General features: G+C 37.5%; 1 protein-coding gene across 1 annotated transcript in view; it reads left to right on the top strand.

Annotated features, from left to right (window-relative positions):
- SBF2 (SET binding factor 2) overlaps nt 1–21,753 on the top strand; it is a 502,701-nt gene that overhangs the window by 367,459 nt on the left and 113,489 nt on the right. Inside the window, exon 17 of the mRNA XM_010829324.1 lies at nt 422–490. Coding sequence (XP_010827626.1) covers nt 422–490 — 69 coding nt within the window. The remainder of the gene's footprint in view (nt 1–421; nt 491–21,753) is intronic.

The following is a 21,753-nucleotide window of genomic DNA, read 5'->3' as shown; positions in this document are numbered from 1 at the left end:
AAAATACACTATTTCAATTATAACATACATCCCAGTCTTAGAGAAGTTAAAATGTGGAGGGAAAAGGTGTATCTTTGGTTCAGTGAAATGCAGTAATTAAATATATTTAAACCCCCTCCAAAATTTTTTGGACAAATTGCACAGCTATGAACATAAACGGGAAAGTAAAAGTAGCTACTCACCAATAGTGTATGAAAATATCTTTCTCAAATGTATTTTTACAACAAAAGACTGTGCTTCAGGACAGTATTTTTTTCCAGCTCTTTTTTCACAATTATCTAGGTAAGTCTTAATGACAATTTAGAATAAAAGTAAAAACCCCTTAGAACAGTAAATAATGTATCATAGATTTTTGTTTCCATATATTTGTGATTTCTGATAAATGTCCTAATAATGCTCATTTCTCTTTGTTTTCTTTAAGGATTGTTCCAGTTTAGAAGAATATAACATTGCTGCAGCATTACTCCCTCTGACTAGTGCTTTCTATAGGGTAAGTTTTAGTGGTCTATATGTAAGTCATTTTGATTTATATAAATGTATTCAGCTTGATTTATCATGGAACTACATCAGTCCCATCTCCTGACAATATCTAAGACACATCTGTGGCTATATCTATTATAACATTTGTTGCATACTATGTGCAAAAAATGAAATACATGTTAAATTATCTCCTAAGATATAACCCCACCACTCCGTCCCCATTTCATTGTTCTTTAGAGCAACTTAATAACCTGAAATTATGTATTGTTTAGTTTATATTTGACTGCTCTCTGCCACCAAAGAAAACAAATTTGGTGGGATATTATTATATATATTATAATTATACTTATATAATTATATTATATATTATTAATATTAATCATTAATTATAATAAATTATTTATTATATTTAATAAATTTAATATTAATTAATATTATATATTATCTGTCTTATTCATTGCTATATCCCAGTGTTAATAAGTTTCTGCTGAATGACTGAATGAATGAATGAACACACTAGATGAATAAATGTAAGGCAGAAATTAGAGATTAACGTCACTGGCAACTTCTGTGAACCTTCTTAAAATTTTCTGGAGTGCTCAGTGCTTTTCTTAATTCTATCACATATTGTAGTTCTCCTGTCCATGCCTTTCAAAGAGATTGATTCTTATGGCAAACAATCCAGCAAATTCTTATTCTCTCTTTTCCTGTAAAGACTTGTAGGGAGTTACGGAGCCACGCTCTGAAGAGCACGTTGATTACGTCTGTCTGAAATACACAGTAGGAAACAAGAAACCTGTGGCAGCCAGGCTGCCTCAGGCCCAGCTATGTGCAGTTAGCCTCAGGAAGCTCAGGACTTCAGACAGGTGTTATGGAAGGACTTCTAGTTTAGCTACTCCCTGTTTCATGGACTCTAAGTCAAGAGAGATTATCAGATATTCCCAGATCTAATTTAGTGGAGAACTAACTAGGCATCAGATATATCTAAGTGCTTTAGCTGATTCATAAAAATGATCCATGCCCTTAGATGCTTTTTGTTCTGCCTATCCTTTTTGTTTCATCCACCATTTCTGACTGATGAGGTCTAGTCCTCTTCCTGCACTTAGCATGTGTTCAATAAATATTTCTTGATAAGACCAATTTTTAAAAAACTTTACTTCAAACAGTTTGTCCACAGTCTCTGAGTTAAAAGTCTTAACCCAAACATTCTCCATAATCAGGAGCCCTTTCTCTGCTGCTAAGTCACTGCGTATTCCTTTTTCTTCCTCCTTACCTTCCCATCCTCTTCAAAAACAGAAAATGAAATTTATGAGACTCACACTTCTGAGATCTGGCAGGTCATACTGAGCATCCTCAGGAAATAAGGATAAATCTCAAAAATTTTAATCAAATGAATTTGGCTTTAGAAACTAAAGACAACCAGCTGGAGCTTGGGCATTATCTTTCGGTTTTCCCTTAACCAGTCTCCAGGCCCACTCCAGTTTTTCTTAATTGCTTAGTGGTTCTTCGTCTTATTCCTCTCTTAACATGAAGAACAATGTTACAAAAATAGGTCAGGCCCTCCTGTGTCTTAAACCATCAAGGAAATTTGTCTCCATATCCCAGAGTAACCAGAAAACTTTCTTCTAACTAGCCTTCATATGGGCCCTCACATGGGCATTTGTTAAAGAAAATAGCATTTTAAAATTTTCCTACTTTAACATCTAAGATATTTATTTCTATATAATATATCTACATTTAAAAAACAAGAAGAAATGTAGGGAAAATAAGAACCGACAGTAGAAACTCAATTGCTCAAGAAATCCAAACTACTGAAGACTTTGTTTAAGCTGGATTATTAACCTGTTTTACAGTGTATTAGTGAGGGTTTGGTCATCAAGCGAAAGCACCATGAGTGATAGGAAGTAAGGACCCTATTGTAGGGACCAGCTTTTATATTGTTATAGAAGCTGGAGAAGAAGTTTATGGAAAGCTTCAAATTAGGGTCTACCTGTTGGCCTGATGTCACTGTAGGTCATCAGGGCAGCAGTCAGGAAGAAAAGCTGGGCATGACAGAGGGAAGAACAAGGGCAAAGTAGAATCTGTGTATGTCTCTCATGTCCTCCAACTTCAGGGAAGGAGGTGACCTGAAAAAGAAGCCATGTTGTTGGCCATTGAGCTACACATGTGCCTAGCTCTGAGTAGGAGTAGCTAATGGAAGAGATCCAATAGGAACTGGAAGAAATGTGAGCCTGGTTCTTCCCACACATTAAGATGATCCAGCAGATTAGTTATAAAAGTGTATGAAATACAGCAGCACGTGGCTGTACTGACCTTCAGAGTGTAGCGGCCACTGCTTCATTTTTGCCTTCCAAATCTTAGACACATTTCTCTGTCATTAACCTTAACCTGGACTCATGCGGCAAAGAGAGTTCTGGGAAATATAGTTCCAGCTTAGCTTAGTTTACACAGTGCAAAAGCATTACACTGTGTTTTTTGTTTGTTCCATGCATGTGTTTAATGCATGCAGTTAGTTAATAAGCAGGGATGCGTGCCATGCTTTTCTCTGTGTTATCAAACTTAATAATACAGACTTACATTTTATGATGAGTTTATAGATTTAATTCTTTACTGTTGGCTTGGCTTGATTTTACTTGGTTTGTTTTGGTTTAATTTGGGCATGAATTACTCAAGGTCCAGTCAGGAGCCAGAAACCATAACAGTAATATGAGCAGGAAAAATTTAATGTAAGGAATTGTTAAGTTAATAGGGGATTAACTACTAAGAAGTACAGAAGATTTTAAAGAATACAGAAATAGCAGATAAAGGGAGCAGCTTGTCGAAGGTTCAGGCAGAATACCCACAAAAGGAGCAAATTTGGAGAGGGCCACTCTCCAGCAAGACTGAGATTCAGACCTTGTTGGAGAGGCATTGCTATGACCGGCACTGAAGCGAAGTTCACTGAGGGGCTGCAGACTTGGACTGGCAAGCAGTAAATGCCCGCTGGAGTTCTCACAAGGCTTGCTAGGAAGCCGCCGTCTCTGGGGCACCACTGAAACTTGCGAAGTGGGGAGCGCGTCTGGGTGTCCCACACACAACTAGCAGGAACGAGAAGGAAGAGCACACCAGAACCAGGAAAAGAGACCAGTTCATACTGTAGTGTCCCAGCTGGCAAAGAAAAACTGTGACAGGTCCAGCTGCATTACCAAAAAGCGAGGAAAGGCAGGTGGATCCGGAGGAGAGAGGCTCTGCACTGATACCCAGCAGACAGGGTTAAGAGTAGATCATATTGATTCTTAGATACTTTCTGAGTTTCTGTCTTACAGGAAATTATTGCTGATGCATAGTGGATTTGTTAATTCAGGAAAATTCTGTAGATGTCAATTGCATTATCCTGGCCTCTGATTGCACATGAGCCATCCTCATACTGTTCAAAGGGTGTAAATTCCTGAGTCTTGCTCAGCATTGCTTCAGAAAATGGACTCAGCTACTTGTCTTGCTTAAACTTGCTTTGAAAATATTTTTTAATAAAATTTATTAGTCTTTTTTTTTTCAATGCACCAGGAGTTTATTGAGCATCTCAACAAAAAAGGTTACTATACCAGACAATATCTTGGGTAACAAGATGAACAAAATATTGATGGGGCCACTAGGAACTTACATTAGTCTTTATAATGTAATAAATAATAAACAAGCTGGTCCACAGTTTTCATCAATCAGGTAGACATTTTCTTAAAGTAGTATATATGCATGGTTAGAAAATTCAGATGGCACAGAGAGATAGAAAATGCAAAATAAACGCTCACTTTCCCGCCTCTACTCCATTTCTTCTGACAATTGGTTTCCTAGGGGAAAAAAAAAAGTTGTGTATTTTTGCTAGAATATACAGATAAAATTATTTTTTAACTAAAGTGATCACCTTGCTTTTTTCACTTAGTAGTATATCTTGGAGATCCTTCTGTATACCTAATTAATTTATAGCATATATACCTAATTATTTTTAATGACTGCATATATGTATCCATATATATGTCTTTTTAATAGTGGAACTCAAAGCCTGCTCTGAGTAAGGTGGTGGGAGAGATGATGGATCAGGTGCCTATGTTGTTGGTTTTTTTTTTTTTTAATATATCAGCTATTTTTTAAAAATTGAAGTATAGTTGATTCACAATATTAGTGAATTACTGTTAGTTTCAGATGTATAGCAGAGTGATTTTTTTTTCAGGTTATACCCATTGAGTTATTGTTGTTTCTGTTTAGTCACTAAGTTGTATCCAGCTCTTTTGCAACCCCAGGGACTGTAGCCCACCAAGCTCTTCTGTCCATGGGATTACAAGATATTTAATATAATCCCCTGTGCTATACTGTAAATGCTTGTTGCTTACCTACTTTATGTATAGTAATTTGTATCCTTCCTTCCTCCCCTTTGGTAACCATTAGTTTGTTTTCTATATCTGTGGTTCTGTTTCTGTTTTATATATAGATTCATTTGTATTATTATTAGATTCCACATATATGTGATACCATATAGTATTTGTCTTTCTCCATCTGACTTATTTCATGAAGTATAATATTCACTACATCCATCTGTTTTACTACAGATGGTAGTATTTCTTTCTTTTATGGCTGCATACTATTCCGCTGGGTGTATATATACACACCATTTCTTCTTAAGCCAATTGTATGTTGATGGGCATAGGAGTTGTTCCCATGTCTTGGCTTTTGTAAATAGTACTGCTGTGAACATTGGGGTGCATTCATCCTTTGAATTACAGTTTTCATTTTCTTCAGGTATATACCCAGGAGTGGGATTACAGGATCATACGGTAGCTCTAATTTTAGTTTTTTAAGAAACTTCCTTACTGTCTTCCATAGTGGCTGCACAAATTTACATTCCCACCAATAGAGTACAAGGATTTCTTCCCTTTTCTCCACACCCTCTCCAGCATTTATTATTCATAGACTTCGATGATAGTTATTCTACCCAATATGAGATGGTACTTCACTGTGGCTTTGATTTCCATTTCTCTAGTAATTAGCAGTGTCAAACATCTTTTCGAGTGTCTCTTCACCGTCTTATGTCTTCTTTGGAAAAGTGTCTATGTAGGGCTTCTGCCCTTTTTTTTTTAATTGAATTTGTTTTTTCAATAATGAGTAATATAAGCTGTTTATATATTTTCAATATTAATCCCTTGTCAGTCACATCATTTGCAAATATTTTCTCCCATTTCATAGGCTGTCTTTTCATTTTGTTGATGGTTTAGTTTGCTGTGCAAAAGCTTTCAAGTTTGATTAGGTTCCATTTGTTTATTTTGCTTTTATTTCTTTTGCATTGTGAGACTGATATAAGAAAATATTGCTACAATTTATGTCAGATAATATTTTGCCTATATTCTCTTCTAGGAATTTTAGGGTGTCGTGTCTTATATTTAGGTCTTTAACCCATTATGAATTTATTTATTTTTCTATATGGTGTAAGGGAGTGTTCTAATTTCATTGATTTACACATAGCTGTCCCAAATTTCCCAGCACCATTTATTGAAGAGATTGTCTTTTATCCATTGTATATTCTTGCCCCTTTTATCATAGATTAATGGACTGCAGATGTACAGGCTTATTTCTGGGCTCTCTGTTCTGTTGCATTGACCTATATGTCTGTTTTTGTGCCAGTACCACACTGTTTTGATTATTATAGCTTTGTAGTATGGTCTGAAGTGTGGATGGGTTATTCCTCCAGCTTTGTTGTTCTTCCTCAGGATTACTTGGTAATTCTGGGCCTTTTATGATTCCATATAAATTTTAGAAATCTTTGTTCTAGTTCTGTGAAAAATGTCATAACGTATTTTGATAGAGGTTCATTAAATCTGTGGATTGCTTCAGGTATTATGGCCATTTTAACAATATTAATTCTTTTGATCCAAGAGCATGGAATATCTTCCCATTTCTTTGAATCATTTTCAGTTTCCTTTATCAGTGGTTTCTAGTTTTCAGGATATATAGTTTCTTTTTAATTTAAAAAATAATTATGCATATACTTATCCTTCTCATAAAAGTAGAGTGTTTTATTGGCCCAGATTAAACACATGTCTCTCTTTTAGAGCTTTGCTTAGACTAAAAGATGTACCATTTTTGACATTATCTATATGAGATCTTTGGGAATTTGTTACACCACGGCCACCATAAATTTAGAGGTTTTTTTTCCTCTACAGTTCTTTCACACCTTTTTCTACTGTAAGAAACTTGTATTTAATGTGTCTTTAACTCATGAAGCCTTTCTTGAAGGTAGTACCTTAACAGCTAGGTTTAAATTATCAGGGTTACTTTTATGGTGAAAAATAATAATTTTTACATTTATTGTTTATATGGTGCTTTCATTCTCAGTTCAGAAGATGTTTTTTATGCATGCCAAACACTGTGCTTATGTTTGTTGCTGAGTTACAGGTGAATAACATGGTCCTTACCCTCAAGAAACATACTGTCTAATGTTATATCTTTTAATTAACTACTGACAGAGGAACTCTTTCAGTTATTAAATAACATTGGGCTACTCTTTGTTTACTTATGAAGTGAAGTCGCTCAGTCATGTCTGACTCTGCGACCTCATGGACTGTAGCCTACCAGGCCCCTCTGTCCATGGGATTTTCCAAGCAATAGTACTGGAGTGGATTGCCATTTCCTTCTCCAGGGGATTTTCCCAACCCAGGGATCAAACTCGGGTCTCCCGCATTCTAGACAGACGCTTTACCGTCTGAGCCACCAGGGAAAGATCATGTTAACTGAAGAACCATGTAACATGGTAGCAGTGAGCAACAATAAAGGCTATGAACCACCATTTAATACCTTCTCCTCAGTGACCTATGTAGCTTAGACTTGAAAGTGAAAGTGTTAGTCACTCTCTTTGAGACCCCCTGGACTGTAGCCTGCTGGGCTTCTCTGTCCATGGAATTCTCTAGGCAAGAATATTGGAGTGGGTTGCCATTCCCTTCTCCAGAGGGCTCTTCCTGACTCAAGGATGTAACCTGGGTCTCCTGCATTGCAGGTGGATTCTTTACCGTCTGAGTGACCAGGGAAGCCCCACCTCAGAGTTATGCTGTTGCAATTCTTAATAACCCACGTAATCTGGAGAGAGTCCTATCAAAGTATGACCAGTCCCTCTCGTTACCTCTGTGAGGCACATCTGTTCATTACTGATACTCAGAATGACTCACAGGAGAGATGACACTTTCTCCTTTGGCACCAGTCGTGGTTTATGTTTACCCGAGGAGAAAAAAGCAGCACCCTATTTACGTTAAATTCAAGCATCATAAAGTGTTGCCGTCCCAAATTCCAAAGATTTCCCACTGTGGATGCCACTCTGAGAATGTTTTATTGATTGAGCTAGGTCTCATTCAGCCTAAAAGCATTACTCAGGCTCTCATTCTCAGTGGTAGATTTTTTCTTCAAAATTCTCGTTTCATATAGTACATAAAAATGTCTTTTCTGAAATCTAGTCACATGGAAGATTTATTTTATTACTAGATTTATTGAGGTATAATTTAAATACCATGAATATCCACTCCTTTTAAATTCATTTCAGTGACTTTTAGTATACTCACAGCATTGTGTAAGTATCACCACCATGTTATTTTAGAACATTTCCGTCACCCCCAAAAGAAATCTCATGCCCATTTAGCCACTCTCCATTCTCTGGCAACCACTAACATACTTTCTGTCTCTATAAATTTGCCTTTTCTGCATATTTTATATAAATGGAATCATATATATATTCTTTTGTGTCTGACTTATTTCACTAAGCATAATGTACTTGAAATTCACCTATGGTTTTTTGAAGATTTCTTTAGGGCTGTTAATTATTAATGAAAAAATTCTCATACCCTGAGTGCTTATGTCACCTTCTGTAATTTTCACCTTATTTCAAATTATACCTAATTCTAATGAAATATATAATTAATTATCTTTCAGTAAATACATTAGGAAAACATATGAGATGTAAAGCATAATTTCTCAATTTGAAGAAATATATTTCACATTTCTGTCTACATTTTATGGGTTTTTTTTATATTTCCATTGCTAAATTTTAACTTTTTCTGATACATTCTAAATGAACATCTACTAGCTTATCTCACTAAATAAAATTTGAGACCTAGATATCATTTCTATTTCAATATATAAAAGCCCAAAGCAAGTATATTCAGCATGATGTGATAGGAAAATCTGAAAAATGTCATTTGTATAAGCCTAGGTTACCTAATCTGGAGAAGGCAATGGCACCCCACTCCAGTACTCTTGCCTGGAAAATCCCATGGACAGAGGAGCCTGGTAGGCTGTAGTCCATGGGGTCGCGAAGAATCGGACATGACTGAGCGACTTCACTTTCACTTTTCACTTTCATGCATTGGAGGAGGAAATGGCAACCCAGTCCAGTGTTCTTGCCTGAAGAATCCCAGGGATGGCGGGGCCTGGTGGGCTGCCGTCTATGGGGTCGCACAGAGTCAGACACGACTGAAGTGACTTAGCAGCAGCAGGTTACCTAATCAGTCAGAGAAGCAGAAAGGTAACATTAAAGCATAAAAAATGTCAGAATTTTCTGTTTCATCTCCTGAGCAATGATCTTCCTGCCCCCAGACTCTAGCAGTAATTCTGCCCCCCAACGCCTGCCCCCCAAAATAAGTGAACTAAAATCTATAATCAGTATGTTTCATATCAGAGCTTGATATCTCTTATGTAAGCCTGTGCACCTAACAGAGAACAGTAAAGAACAGAAGTCCAAAGGAACGTGATAGGAATAATAACATTTATTGAATTTTTGCTATGCACAAGATGCTACATTTGGTTTACTATACCTAATCCAAGTCAGTGAGTATTATTATTTCCATTTTAAGACAAAAAAAGCTATGTCTTAGAGAGAATCTGTACCACTGAGCCAGTATGTGGCAGAGCTGAAACTCAAACGCAGTTCTACTTGACTCCAAAGCCTCGTGTCTTTAACTGTGATAGGATTCCCCACGTGAGTCCCGGTTATGCAGCATACTCTTGGAGCTTTTTTGACTCTTTACTTAGAGGTGTTGAACTGGCATCACTCCTACCTCCTCATTCCATCAACCATTTTCATCCATATATCCAGCAAAGATATTTCATTAAGCTTTGGCTTGGAGGATGCAAAAGTTAGGAAATGCTGATTGTTTGTTTGTTATGGTTAATTTAAGAAATAACTGTCCCATGACATTATTTATAAATCTCTAACTTCCACATATTTCTAATATAAAGCATGCTAAGTACACAGGATCACACCAGATGCACTTTTGTATTTCTTTTACTTTAGAATTTATTTGAATAACTAACTGACTTTGCTTCTTAGTAATTAATATGGACTCTACTTTTCCCACAGTAGATACAGCAGCTTCTAACGGATGGAAGATTGCTGCTGGAAGAAAAATCTTTTCGTCATAAAAAATAGATATTTCATCAGTCTTCATTTTTCTGCCTTTGGTACATGACAAGAGAGTTTCTTAAAAATCTACAAAATACGAAAAGAATTTTGTTTTCTTAGACTTCATGATCTGGATACATTGCATTTCCTATAACAGATCTCAAAGGATTACATTTTTGGCCCAAAAAAGGAGAGAGATGATAAAGGGTCTTTTTCCACCTTTTTTTTCTGCTGTAAAATCACATACTAATCTTAAAAATAAGTCAGCAGAAAAACAATTCAGAGTGAAGACAGGCATCAATACTGGGCTGAATCCAAATTTGGCCTGGAAAAGATATGAATATGTTTATTATAGCGGATGCTTCCAGTACAGCAGAATTTTAGAATGGCCAGAAAAATAGTATCTTGCTTTTACTTCCTCTACCTTCTTCTTTTCTTTAGGACAGTATAGCATTCCTTCCTCCTCCTGCCTCTCAACACAATCTCTTCTTGCTTTTCTTACTCCTTCTTTCCAGTTTTACACAGCTGCTCCTTTCTCCTGGTCCTCCTGAAAAGCCTCTATAATTTTATAACCAGTTTGGAATTACTGTTTTTTATTGTTGTTATTGTTTAGTCACTTTAAGTCGTGTCCGACTCTTTTTCAACCCCATGGACTGTAGTCTGCCAAGCTCCTCTGTCTGTGGGATTTTCCAGGCAAGAATACTATTGTGGGTTGCCATTCCTTCTCCAGAGGATCTTCCTGACCCAGGGATCAAACCTTGGTCTCCTGCATTTTTTACCACTGAGCAGGCAGATTTTTTACCACTGAGCCACCAGGGAAGCCCCGTTTTTTTTATTAATACTAGTTTAATAGTCACAGTTTAATGATGCAAGGCAATTATAGAATAATTACTCAAAAGTTTGAGAGTGGATATTAATTATTAGTAATAATAATTAGATTAGTAAAATAAATTACAGTGTAGCTGTTCTAAAACAGGTATAAGTACTACATTAATTCCTGGTGCAGCAAGGAACACTACAAATGAATTATTGACATTTGTGCCTTGAAAGACAAATAGGCATTTGTCTCACACGTGGTGATGACGTGAGAAGTGGGTGGGCTGGGAAGACAAATATTACAGGCAGAGAAGATACCATGAATTGCTTATTGGGAATTATGGCTATAGAGGTGGAGGCACAAAGGCAAGGTAGTTGGTGGCTATTCTGTGAAGGGCTTTGTGTGCCATGTTAAGTAATTTGAATAATGTATAAATAATAGATTTTTTTTACTTCTATGCTCATAATTCTTTTAAAGGTTTAAACAAACTAATAGCAAAAACAAGATTTGAAGGAGCATAGTTACTTGTAAATATAAAGTTACTTTAACCACTTTGGTAGAAAATTTTATTTCAACAAAATCTCTGTCTATTTTATGTAAACCTCTGTCCTACAAATTGTGTGAGTTGCAAAAATGCGTAAGACTTTCTGCTATCCACTGATTATCTAGTAGGATACATAGGCATGAAATTGACTAGCACAAAGTAGACTAGAAAGAAACAAGGTGAACTGTTAGACTGAGTAGGAGTGTAACAAGGATTAAGGAGACTAACCTATTATTTATTTTTTAAAATCCTCTATAATCTCCCTTACATAATGACACCATGATTTGTGGGAATCTGTTTTCTCTTCCTCCCTTTCCCTCTGGGTTCAGGTTTTGCTATGTGTGAGTTTTGTCCCCTCCCTCACATGGGGGCCTTCTCCCTTAGGCTTTCTAATCAGTTTTCCATGCTTTCCAGGGCATAATTGTCCTTCTCTCCTAATTTCTTTCTTTTCAGAACCTCTTTCTGTTATTTCTTCTGCTTCATTCAGCCTTAGAGCATCCTTCGACATTAATATATGTGAAAGCTACACAAATCAAGACACTTTCATTAATGTTGTAGAGAAAGTTACTCACAAAGGATAATTTGTTACCAGTAATTAGCCTTCAACCTCAAGATTTATTACCAATATTCAGTCAAAACTGTTCACTCTAATCATTCACTAAGAAATATCCACCTTGGAGGAGGGACCTGCTGTTTCTTCCATTATTATTGTATAACAGAGTCGAGTTTGAAATACAAACTACCATTCAAAGTGGAGGTCCAACCAGATGCTTTGGAACAGAAAGATGGTCTGACTTTACTCTCTTTGTTTATGCATATGTATATGTATTGTTCTGGAATTTGATCCCTTGAATGAGTATCTGTTGTAGTAAGAGGTTAGGAGAACATGATATGAGTACAATTATTGTAAAGGGTATTCAGTGTACTAAGAAAAGATCAGAATCTTGGTTACATAAAATCCTCAGCTAAATGCCAGAAATTTTGCTTAAGTGCTTTGAGGGAACAGCCTAACTTTAAAAGGAGAGTTACAAATGCAGATTTAAAATATGTATGTGGAATGGATTAGACACTATTTATTTAAATATTCTTAAAAGATTCTATATAATGGTAGTGTATAATTACTTGTTTTTACTCAACTTAGTTTCCTGGCTAATAGTGGTTGATTTATTTGTTTAATTTGGCTCACACCAAACTGAATATTACATGTAACCTCCTTATTTGTGTGTGATCTAGACCAAACTACAGAAATTGTCTGTGTATTTCCCCAGTGTCACTAGGGCCCAATTTAACTGAATGATAGATTAGGAATGATGATACCAGTAAGACCCTGTGTCTAACCTGTCTGTTGAATATGACAGGCATTAATGTTAATTTTATATCTATTATAGCTATTGGTTATTGAAAGAGAATAAGTAAAAGAATAATAAAAATCATAATTACTTTTATTGAGTACTTCTGACCTACCAGGAACTAAACTAAATGTTTTCTATATGTATAGGATCATAGTAACTATTATTATTCCCATTTTTTGAATATTATTATGCTATTTTAAAAAATTCTTTCTTAACAACACATGGTCAGACTTCTTGTCATCTAAACTTTGAGCTTGTCTGAAACTCAGGTATCTAGATTTTAGAAAACAAGGTGAAAGCTTATGAAATAATTTTTTTCTTTCATGGGTTTTCTAATACTTGATAGTTTTTATTTATTTACAGAATTCACTCTGAAATTTTTAAAATTTACCCACAAAGGGACCTCCCTGGCAGTCCACTGGTTAGGACTCCACACTTCCATTATAGTGGTCACAAGTTCGATCCCTGGTCAGGGGACTAAGATTCCACATGCTGCAGAGCAAAGCCCCCCAAATTATTTTTAATTTACCCACAAAGATATTTTCAGAGTCAAAAAAGTAATCTATATTCAAAGCCATTTAACTTGTTAAATCTCAGAAAAGATTTTTATTATTTCAATAATTTATTACTACTATGTATTATATGTATCATGTAATATGTAAGGGCTTCCCCAGTGACTCAGCAGTGAAGAATCCATCTACAATGCAGGAGACAAGAATTCAATCCCTGGGTCAAGAAGATCCCCTCAAGGAGGAAATGGCAACCCACTCCAGTATTCCTGCCTAAAAAATCCCATGGGCAGAGGAGCCTGGCAGGGTGGATCCAAAGGATCTTGGAGTCAGATTAGACTGAGCAACTGAACACACACACACAAACGTGATATGTTGTATTTTTATTGAAGTATAATTGATTTGCAATAGTGTGTTTCAGGTACACAGCAAAGTGATTTGGTTTTTATACATATATAAAATATATATTCTTTTTCAGATTCTTTTCCATTATAGGTTATTATAAGATGTTGAATATAGTTCCCTGTGCTATATAGCTTTACAGTAAATCCTTGTTGTTTATCCATTTTATTTATAGTAATGTGTATCTGTGAATCTCATACTCTTTAATTTATCCCTCTCCCATTCCCCTTTGGTAACCGTAAATTTGTTTTGTCTGTGGGCCTGTTTATATTTTCTAAGTAAGTTTATTTGTATTGTTTTTTAAATTCACATGACAATAATATATAATATTTATCTTTCTCTTCTTGACTTACTTCATTTAATGTGATAATCTCTAGGTCCATCCACGTTGCTGCAAATGGCAGTGTTTCCTTCTTTTTTATAACTCATACCCCATTGTATATACGTACCACATCTTTATCTGTTCATCTCTTGATGGACACTTAGTTGCTTCCATGTATTGGCTGTTACAAATAGTGCTGTTATAAACGTTAGAGTGAATTAGAGTTTTCTTCCTTTCTGGATATATACCCAGGAGTGGGATTACTGGATCATATGATAATGTGTTATATTATTAACATGTCCTGGGCTATCTTTTGTAGGGAATGATGAGATAATGGATGATGTGCAGCCACACAAATATTACAAAGACTGTAGAGCTGATTTCAGGAGAGGAATTGCATTCACCCTGACCCATCCATTGTTATATTCCAGATTCCCTTCATGATTAGTTCAGGTTATAAAATAAAATTTTCCTTGTGGAAAGCTAAACATTCTTCGTGAGATCAAATATTCACCTGCTTTTGTAAAACTACTTGCATTGACCAGCCGAGACTGAGATTTATAATTAAAAACACATTGATTTATACTTGATACGTTTTATGGGAAATTTTTTATTATGCTCACTTTAAAATAGAGATCAATTAAACCTTTATCTGATAGTATCTTGTTTAAACAGCTAATGAGTATGATAGTCTTATAGAAAGAGGAAGCCCTATGCCTCCTCTAAGGAACCCAGTGAGCAGCTCACCCATTGCCACCATGTCAGTTGCAAGGAAACCCTGCCTGGAAGAAACAAAGAGCTAGCATCTCAGTCCTGGCAAGCTACAGAGGAGAAATTCTATTTTGTTTCCCTCTGTTTGTTTCACTGACTGTTTTTGAAGGCGTGAGATTGTAGAATTGGACCTTGGGCTAGTTACTTCCACCTTCACTTCTGCTCCTGGGGAAATGGAAGGTGGCAATAAATACAGCACGGGTGTTTATCTGAAGACATTTAAGGAATTACAGCTAGAGGAGTGCAGCCCCTATTTACTTTTCTAAAGGGAATGGGTGGCAAGAGTTCTAACATTTTTCTGTATTTGGCCCTTGTATTATATACTTAGAGACAATCCAGCTGCATGTCTTTTCCACTGAGCACACTGCAATTTTAATTCATTTTCAGTAGATCACTTAAACAGTTGTTTATTGAATACCTACTATGTATACAGTGCTGCAGGCATGATGATGATGATGATGATGATGATGATAGCAGCAATAAAGTGTATTAAGTATTTCCTATGTGCCAAGCACTGTGGCTAAGCACTTTATGTACTTTATGTACATTAGAAGATCATAATCTTTACAACCTCCCCACAGTCTAGATGTTATTTTCTCCATTTTACATTTGAGGAAACTGAGTCTAGATAAATAACTTGTCAAGGTCGTACAACTAGTAAGTGGGAAAAGGTGGTATTCAAATCTAGGGACTTCCACTTTGACAATGTAGCATACTGAATGTTCTGAAACATCCCAGGCCAACACTCCCACCACCAGCATTAAAACACTTAACATGTAGGATAATATAAAATATCTTATTTAATGCATAACTCAGCACAGAAAAGTAAGGAGAATCTTCAAGGGTGAAAATGAAAAGGAAGCAGGAATCTAAGGTGATACACTGTTGCTGGGTAAAGCTGCAGCTAACCTGAAAGCATCTAGTTATACCCTGAACCTAGAACCTTTGGCATTGGGTGGGGAGACTGAAATCTATAGACGTACAGATTCTCTGAGAAGCCATGGCAGTCTCTTGCCTGGATATTACCCTCTTTTTGGTTTCCCTGCTTTCACCTTTGCCCCCTACATTCTGTTGTCAACACAGCTGCCAACATTACCATTTTAAAATGCACAGCAAGTGTGTCATCCCTCTGCTAATAACCCCCTTCCCCAACTGCTGCTTATCATACTCAGAGGCACTGTCTTAAATTAACTCTGTGGTTTTGTCCCTCAGTTCCCTGTTTTTACTTAAATGTCATCTTCTCAGTGAGGCCTATCCTGATAACCCTATTTAAAATTTTACCTATCCCTCTCTAGCACTCTTGCTTCCTCTTGTCTGTTCTTTAGTGGGTATGTGCACATCACGTATTTTTATTATTTATTTTCTCAGTCTGTCTACTAGGCTCCAGGAAAGCAGAAATTTTCACTGCTTCACTGGTCTGTCCCCATCTCCTAAATTGTGCCTGGTACACAATCAGTCCTTAATAAAAAAGGAAATTAATGAAAAGGAAAAACAAAAATACAGTACAGGGGATCAACAAATCCCAGAGTTGTTTTCTAAAATGAGTAGTAACTAGACTTAATACTCTAGTTTTATCTAACTCCAGAATCTGTCCCTTTAACCATCACATAGGACACATCTTCCAAAATACAACTTCCTTTCACCTTCACAAAGCTTACCACTATCTAGTGAGTGGACCCTGGAGTCAGATTGCTGCTGCTGCTGCTAAGTCGCTTCAGTCATGGCCGACTCTGTGTGACCCCATAGATGGCAGCCCATCAGGCTCCCCCGTCCCTGGGATTCAACCCAACACCAGAGTGGGTTGCCATTTCCTTCTCCAATGCATGAAAGTGAAAAGTGAAAGTGAAGTCGCTCAATCATGTCTGACTCTTAGTGACCTCATGGACTGCAGCCCACCAGGCTTCTCTGCCCATGGGATTTCCCAGGCAACAGTACTGGAGTAGGTTGCCATTGCCTTCTCCGGAGTCAGATTGACTGGGACTTAAGACCTGTGTGAGCTTAGGCATGTTATTTTACTTCTCTATGGTTGTTAACCATAATAAGGATGATAATAATATATACCTTATACGGTTATTATGAGCATTAAATGCTGTCAGTTCAGTTCAGTTGCTCAGTCGTGTCCAATTCTCTGGGACCCCATGAATCGCAGCACGCCAGGCCTCCCTGTCCATCACCATCTCCTGGAGTTCACTCAAACTCACGTCCATCAAGTTGGTGATGCCATCCAGCCATCTCATCCTCTGTTGTCCCCTTTTCCTCCTGCCCCCAATCCCTCCCAGCATCAGAGTGTTTTCCAATGAGTCAACTCTTCGCGTGAGGTGGCCAAAGTACTGGAGTTTCAGCTTTAGCATCATTCCTTCCAAAGAACACCCAGGGCTGATCTCCTTTAGAATGGACTGGTTGGATCTCCTTGCAGTCCAAGGGACTCTCAAGAGTCTTCTCCAGCACCACAGTTCAAAGCATCAATTCTTCGGCGCTCAGCTTTCTTCACAGTCCAACTCTCACATCCATACATGACCACAGGAAAAACCATAGCCTTGACTATACGGACATTTATTGGCAAAGTAATGTCTCTGCTTTTCAATATGCGATCTAGGTTGGTCATAACTTTCCTTCCAAGGAGTAAGCGTCTTTTAATTTCCTGGCTGCAGTAGGATATATAAAGTGTTTTACTGCCCAGCACGTGATAGGCCTTCAGTAAGTGTTAATGACTACTGCTGATTTTTTATTATGCCTTTTTCCTCCTCCTTTTCTTTGTGTCAAGCTTAGCTCAGTTCTGCCAAATGAGAGTAACAAATGCTGTGAAAGCCAGTCAGAAGTCCTATAGGTAGATACATTGATTGTCTAACATAAGAATCAGAACTCAAACTAACTGTCCAATAATTCTTACTGGCTTTTTGCTGAGTGTTGGTTTGTTGGTTGGTTGGTTTTATTTTCAGAATACTACAGATATATTTATTGCATTTTCTTAGCATAGAAAGCTCTGTGCCAAAGTTGTGCTGAGTTTTGAAAGCATTAATAGACAAATGATATGAGGAAGAGGGGAATTGTAGAAGAATAGAAGACGTGGTCTGTGTATTGCTCTTGGATTAAGAGAACTTGGTGATAACCCTCCAGGGGCCCTATAAAAACAACTCTCCCCCCAGTACACACATACAGTATACACACCACTCTACTTATCAGGCTGTACACTCCCTACTGAAAGGTCACGTGCTGATTACTTGAACTGAAAACATACAAAATATCTGACCAACTCTCCAATGATATCATGGCAAATATATGGATTTAGGGGTAGACTGTCACTAAACATTGACACATTGGAGTGGAAGGAATCTAAAAGTTTTAGTCAGGCCTGCTATCTATTCTTCCTGTCCTTTCTGGCAAGATTGCAAACTCAAATGTTTAAAGAAATCAGACTGGTAATGTAAATGATTGAAACGGAAATGTGCAGAACTGCAGAATGCTTGTTCCATGTTAAGACAACATCTTCTGTTTAGTTCCAGTCTTGTTGTCAGGTAGAAATATGGGCACAGTGTTGCTGGGTCTTGCACTTTTCAAAGTAAGACAGAAATCAAGGTTGGGGGGCATTGGGGAGGTTGGTTTGGTTGTTTTAATTTTATTGACGTATAGTTGATTTACAGCGTTGTGTTAATTCTGCTATACAGCAAAGTGACTCAGTTTTATATACATACACACATATATATATATTCTTTTTCATACTCTTTTCCATTACAGGTTATCATAGCATATTGTATGTAGTTCCCTGTACTATACATTCAGGCTTCCCTGGTGGCTCAGTGGTAAAGGATATACTTTGCTAATGCAGGAGACAAAGGTTCAAGTGCTTAGGTCAGGAAGATCCACTGGAGAAGGAAATGGCAACCCACTCCAGTACTCTTACCTGGGAAATCCCATGGATGGAGGAGCCTAGTAGGCTGCAGTCCATGGGGTCGCTAAGAATTGGACACAACTGAAGCAGTTTAGCAGCAGCAGCACTCAGTATTCTTGCCTGGGAAATCCCACGGACAGAGGAGCATGGCAGGCTACAGTCCATGGGTGGCAAAGAGTCAGACACGACTTAGCAACTGAACAATAAGCTCTATATAGTAGGGCCTTGTTCATCCGTCTGAGCTTGCGTCTGCTAATCCCACTCACTCACTCTTCCCCTCCGCCACCCCACCTTCCCCTTACCAACCTGAAGTCTGTTCTCTGTGTGAGTCTGTCTTGTAGATATGCTCATTTGTGTCTATTTTAAATTCCATATATAAATGATATTATATGGTTTTTGTCTTTCTGACTCACTTCCACTTAGTATGATAATCCTTAGATCTGTCCATTTGCTGCAAATTAAAAAAAATTTTCCTAATTATTAATAATAAAATCCAAAATAAAGTAACTGCAAGATGCTAGATTGTAGCCTTTACTAGAGAACCTCTATGTGGATCTGGTAGATAACAATGAGAAATGCAAATTTTAACCTGAAAGAAAGGTTTGACTGAAGGTATAAATTTGAGAGGCTTCTAAAGAGAGATGATTACTAAATGCTATTGGGAGGAAAGAGAAAATAATACAAGTCAGAAACTTGAGGGAAATTTCTATGGAATGAGAAAGGAAGAAAAACCAAAGAATGAAGCAGAACAAGAGAGTCATAAATAGGAGATCAAGAGAACTTGCAAAATTCCTGCTTTTGAATAGAAGTTAAAAGAAGAAAGGAAGTTGCTAATTTGACCAGTCTTTCAGTGCCTTTAAAAATCAACTAATCATTATTTAAAAACAAAACCTGTGAAAGTAGAAATGTAATTGTGAGCTGTAGCTAAACTGAAGCTAATCTAATAACTCCAGAAAGAATGAAGTGATGGAGCCAAAAACAATACCCAGTTGTGGATGTGACTGGTGATAGAAGCAAGGTCCGATACTGTAAAGAGCAATATTGCATAGGAACCTGGAATGTTAGGTCCATGAATCAAGGCAAATTGGAAGTGGTCAAACAGGAGATGGCAAGAGTGAACGTCGACATTCTAGGAATCAGCGAACTAAAATGGACTGGAATGGGTGAATTTAACTCAGATGACCATTATATCTACTACTGTGGGCAGGAATCCCTGAGAAGAAATGGAGTAGCCATCATGGTCAACAAAAGAGTCCGAAATGCAGTACTTGGATGCAATCTCAAAAACAACAGAATGATCTCTGTTCGTTTCCAAGGCAAACCATTCAATACCACAGTAATCCAAGCCTATGCCCCAACCAGTAATGCTGAACAAGCTCAAAGGTTCTATGAAGACCTACAAGACCTTTTAGAACTAACACCCAAAAAAGATGTCCTTTTCATTATAGGGGACTGGAATGCAAAAGTAGGAAGTCAAGAAGCACCTGGAATAACATGCAAGTTTGGCCTTGGTGTACGGAATGAAGTAGGGCAAAAGCTAATAGAGTCCTGTCAAGAGAACGCACTGGTCATAGCAAACAGCCTCTTCCAACAACACAAGAGAAGACTCTACACATGGACATCACCAGATGGTCAACAGCGAAGTCAGATTGATTGTATTCTTTGCAGCCAAAGATGGAGAAGCTCTATACAGTCAGCAAAAACAAGATCAGGAGCTGACTCTGGTTCAGATCATGAACTCCTTATTGCAAAATTCAGACTTAAATTGAAGAAAGTAGGGAAAACCACTAGACCATTCAGGTATGACCTAAATCAAATCCCTTATGATTATACAGTGGAAGTGAGAAATAGATTTAAGGGACTAGAGCTGATAGACAGAGTGCCTGATGAACTATGACAGAGGTTTGTGACATTGTACAGGAGACAGGGATCAAGACCATCCCCATGGAAAAGAAATGCAAAAAAGCAAAATGGCTGTCTGGGGAGGCCTTACAAATAGCTATGAAAAGAAGAGAAGTGAAAACCAAAGGAGAAAAGGAAAAATATAAGCATCTGACTGCAGAATTCCAAAGAATAGCAAGGAGAGATAAGAAAGCCTTCCTCAGCGATCGATGCAAAGAATTAGAGGAAAACAACAGAATGGGAAAGACTAGAGATCTCTTCAAGAAAATTAGAGATACCAAGGGAACATTTCATGCAAAGATAGGCTCGATAAAGGACAGAAATGATATGGACCTAACAGAAGCAGAAGAGATTAAGAAGAGGTGGCAAGATTACACAGGGAAACTGTACGAAAAAGAGCTTCACGACCCAGTTAATCACGATGGTGTGATCATTACCTAGAGCCAGACATCCTGAAATATGAAGTCAAGTGGACCTTAGGAAGCATCACTATGAACAAAGTTAGTGGAGGTGATGGAATTCCAGTGGAGCTATTTCAAATCCTGAAAGATGATGCTGTGAAAGTGCTGTACTCAATATGCCAGCACATTTGGAAAACTCAGCAGTGGCCACAGGACTGGAAAAGGTCAGTTTTCATTCCTGTCTCAAAGAAAAGCAATGCCAAAGAATGCTTGAACTACCTCACAATTGCACTCATCTCACACGCTAGTAAAGTAATGCTCAAAATTCTCCAAGCCAGGCTTCAGCAATACGTGAACCGTGAACTTCCAGATGTTCAAGCTGGTTTTAGAAAAGGCAGAGGAACCAGAGATCAAATTGCCAACATCCGCTGGATCATCGAAAAAGCAAGAGAGTTCCAGAAAAACATCTATTTCTGCTTTATTGACAAGCCAAAGCCTTTGACTGTGTGGATCACAATAAACTGTGGAAAATTCTTCAAGAGATGGAAATACCAGACCACCTGACCTGCCTCTTGAGAAACCTGTGTGCAGGTCAGGAAGCAAGAGTTAGAATTGGACATGGAACAACAGACTGGTTCCAAATAGGAAAAGGAGTACGTCAAGGCTGCATATTGTCACCCTGCTTATTTAACTTACATGCAGAATACATGCGAAATGCTGGGCTGGAAGAAGCACAACCTGGAATCAGGATTGCCAGGAGAAATATCAATAACCTCAGATATGCAGATGACACCACCCTTATGGCAAAAAGTAAAGAGGAACTAAAAGCCTCTTGATGAAGGTGAAAGAGGAGAGTGAAAGAGTTGGCTTAAAGCTCAACATTCAAAAAACTAAGATCATGGCATCTGGTCCCATCACTTCATGGGAAATAGATGCGGAAACAGTGTCAGACTTT

The sequence above is a fragment of the Bison bison genome, unplaced genomic scaffold (genome assembly GCF_000754665.1).
Source record: "Bison bison bison isolate TAMUID 2011002044 unplaced genomic scaffold, Bison_UMD1.0 scf7180017864503, whole genome shotgun sequence".
Lineage (NCBI taxonomy): Eukaryota > Metazoa > Chordata > Mammalia > Artiodactyla > Bovidae > Bison > Bison bison.
The sequence above is the reverse complement of the archived record's forward strand: the minus strand, read 5'-3'. Positions and strand labels throughout refer to the sequence as shown.